Raw genomic sequence first — 3,346 nt, forward strand, 5'->3', positions numbered from 1 at the left:
TATTTGAACAGTGATAAGAGAAACCCTTCCTAGAAACAGACTTCCAAGAATAGGGAGCAAAAGGGAAAATTCCCATCACACACCCAAATTGAGAAGGGGGGAAAAAAAGCTTTCTCCCAGTTTGGCATCGTTATGACAATCTTGTGTTGCAAATTAAAAAAAAAAAAGAAAAAATGCAACCTTCCTTAGGCTGCACTTGAATTTCTGCCTGAAACACGCCAACTGGCCAACTGAAGGGGAAAAAAAATAGGTGCACATTTTAATATTCACTACAGCGAAGTGAGTATTGGGGTTCTGTGTATGAATCATTGCAGGGGAGCGCCCACCTTTGCCGCAGGACTGCTTGCTGAGGACTAATTGGAACTGCTCTGCTCTGAATAACCTACATTCATTAATCACCCCTTGCTTGACTCTGGCCTCAATCCTGCTCCCATTGAACTCGAAGGTACAATCCCTGGGGATTTCAAAGGAGAGCAGGATCCTACTGTTCTCCCACAGGTACCTCTCTGGCTAAAGCAGGGGGAGTGCTGCCCGAGCAAGGCAATCGTGTGTCAAAAGGTGTGCATGGTCTTAATCTCCCCATCACTAACAACATCCTATTTTTCCCAGAGTCCTGTAGTGCTTTCCCATTTATTAACTACATTACAAAGAACTTTCATGTGACCGGTGCTGGGAGATACGTGCACAGAGAGCAGCCCTTTGCTGGCTGGGGATGGTGTGCAACTGTGGTGCAGCTCCTCTTCCCTCCCCAGCCCACCTTGCCCTTAAGAATTTTTTATTTCCTCTCCTAAAATGAAACACAAACCTCTGCCCACCCTCTGGGTTTCTGCTGAGCAGAGTCCGAGAGTATAGTTTTGTTTTTGCTGCAGCATTTTCCCTGCCCGAGAAATGTCATCCTGGACTGCATCCTAAAAGAAAGAGGGTAGAAGGGAGGGAAATATCCCAGTCACACCAGTGTATATTTATTTCTTGAACAATTTCTCACTAGGCACTGTGGTGAGAAATGCCTGTTTGCAAACAGAGCGGGGACAGCTTCTATTTATTAGAAAGCCTTCTTCACCCTTTTAAAACAAAAATGCCAGTGCTGAATCAAAATGTCACTTGAAAACCCCCCTCCCGAAACATGGCAGCAAATTTTCAGTTTAAAAAATGAACTTTCCCAGCTCTTTTTTTCCTTTCCCTTCCGAAAGCTTTTGTGCAGCTGTTTCCTCCCCCTCCCTCTGCGTAGTGTGTAGGAAGTTCTTGATCTAGAATCATTCATAATTTTAATACCAATTTCTATTTGACATAATATACTAATATCAGATAGAGAGTGTAGCTGCTTCCTGGATTTAGGGAGGAAATGATGCATATATCAGAATTATCTGCTCAGATGCCAGAACTACATTGGTGTCATTTCAGCATGTGCTGCATTGAAAGGAAATCCTCTATATTTATTACTCCGATCATCAGAGGAGCTAAATGGACCCACTGTTTCTGACACCTGTTCAGATGGCTGAATTTAAAATTTCACGCAGGAAAAAAAAGTAATCCTACATACTCCAATGTTAAGAATTAAGATATTTTAATAAACTTGTTTCCCTCCCTCTTTCCGAATCGCTGTGTTGTGAGCGGCTGCCATGACGCTTGGCCATTCCAGGGGTAGCCATGGAGAGTGGGATAGATTTTGTTTGCTCAGCTCAGACAAAAACCAATCCTGCTTATATGCACACACACATACACACTGACTGTAACCAAATGCTTCAAAGATCTGTTTTAAGTGCAGGTCTCAGTGTGAATAACACGATGTAGCACACCCCAGAATGTGGCAGAGGTGAGCGGCTGTTGAGAGAATTTGTCTTTTTGGGAGGGAGCTGAGCACTCAACCACTTCATAATTTTAAGGCTCCTCTAATGAATTTTTTCAGGCACAGCAGGTACAAATCAATAGATTAAAATAGTGTACAGTCTGCCGCATCTAATTCTTGACTGCCTGAAATTGCGGGGGAGGACCGAGAATAACATTTGTCACTCTGAGGGCTGAGTGCATTCAGATTTGTGAGCTCTAAGCCAACACAATGCAAAAATAGTCCAGGATGTGAATTAACTTTTCAAGTGAAAAGCAAAAGGCCAGGGATCTGCGAGGCTGTAGCTGGCAGACAGGCAGCTCCATCCCCAGCTATCTACCACCGTTATCAGGTCGACCCGGCACAGTGTGGCAACGTGTAAGTACCCTCAATGCCCACTGCCTGTATTTCAGTGCTCTCTGAAATGATAATTTTCTTTCACTATTGCTGTACCCAGTTTTTTCCCCCCGAAGTCTGGCTTTTAAACCTGTGCCACTTCGATGACAGTGAAGTGTGCAGGCCTGTAGCCGTGGTGCAGTGAGTGACGAGGACGCAGCTTGCCCTGCTTGGTTTGAATCCCTGTGGACTTTCTGACATGATTTTCTTTTTATTATTATCATTGTAACTATTTTTCAATGCATCTCTATACCACATCTTGCATGGAGGGAATCAAAGCTAGAGCGGAACTTTGCTAGAAGTGCTCTTTCTCCACCATACAGAAAGAAAAGCCCCAGTAAATAGCAAATCGAGCAGTGTCCTCAAGTTTCCAACGGGGGTAGAGGATGGAGTGTCCCTGGGTGCTGCTCTCATTTGTTAATTCATAGAGATCCACAAACCTGAGCAATGTTTTCCCAGCTTGTCCCCGATACAGCAGAGATGCCGAAGGTTGGAGGTGGACGCGTCTTCCTGACCCTCAAACCTGGGGGTTCGGTGTTAAACGTGGGTGTCCCCGAGGGCTGCAGGGTGTCGGGACAGTGGGGTGTGGGGTGTGGCTGAGTGCCCACACACCTTTGCTTCCTTGCCGCCAGCCCATCAACCACCTCGGCCGGGGGAGCAGCAGGATTTGGGAGGGTTCTGGCGGATTTCCGCCTCCCTGCTTCCAGCAGCACGAGAATGACCCTGGCTGGGGCTGTCTTACAAGGATGCAACTCCCCTCTTCCCTCAGGAGCTGCCCACCGGCCCCGGGGCCGCGGCCGGCCGGGGTCTCTCGGGGGGCTGCCGGACTCTCCGGCTGGGCCGCCACGTGAGGGGGCCCGGGCACGACCCTCCCCCGAGCCCGTGGGCTGGAGGGGCTGCCCAGCCCCGGGGTCCCACCACGGCCAGGACGGGCCGGGAGGGGCGGGAAGGTGAGGGCCGCATCGTCTGTTTGTTTGCTTGCTTGTTTGTTCGTCTCTAAAACCCATCCCTGGAACAAAAGGGGAGTCTGGGCGGAACTATGGATCCGTCCGTCCGCGCATCCAGAGCGGTGTCACCCGGCGGCTCCCGCGGGCTGCCCGGCCCTAGGTATGTCCACAGAGCACT

At 48.7% G+C, this 3,346-nt stretch overlaps 1 protein-coding gene across 1 annotated transcript in view; it reads left to right on the forward strand.

Moving 5' to 3' along the window:
* Positions 1-3,221, forward strand: part of LOC113968605 (transcription factor Maf-like) — a 9,912-nt gene extending 6,691 nt beyond the window's left edge. The window contains exons 2-3 of the mRNA XM_027685299.1: positions 315-445; positions 2,991-3,221. Of these exons, the coding sequence (XP_027541100.1) occupies positions 315-445; positions 2,991-3,221 (362 nt within the window). The remainder of the gene's footprint in view (positions 1-314; positions 446-2,990) is intronic.
* The last annotated feature ends 125 nt before the right edge of the window (positions 3,222-3,346 follow it).

The sequence above is a fragment of the Neopelma chrysocephalum genome, unplaced genomic scaffold (assembly GCF_003984885.1).
Source record: "Neopelma chrysocephalum unplaced genomic scaffold, ASM398488v2 Primary Assembly neopelma1_68b, whole genome shotgun sequence".
Lineage (NCBI taxonomy): Eukaryota > Metazoa > Chordata > Aves > Passeriformes > Pipridae > Neopelma > Neopelma chrysocephalum.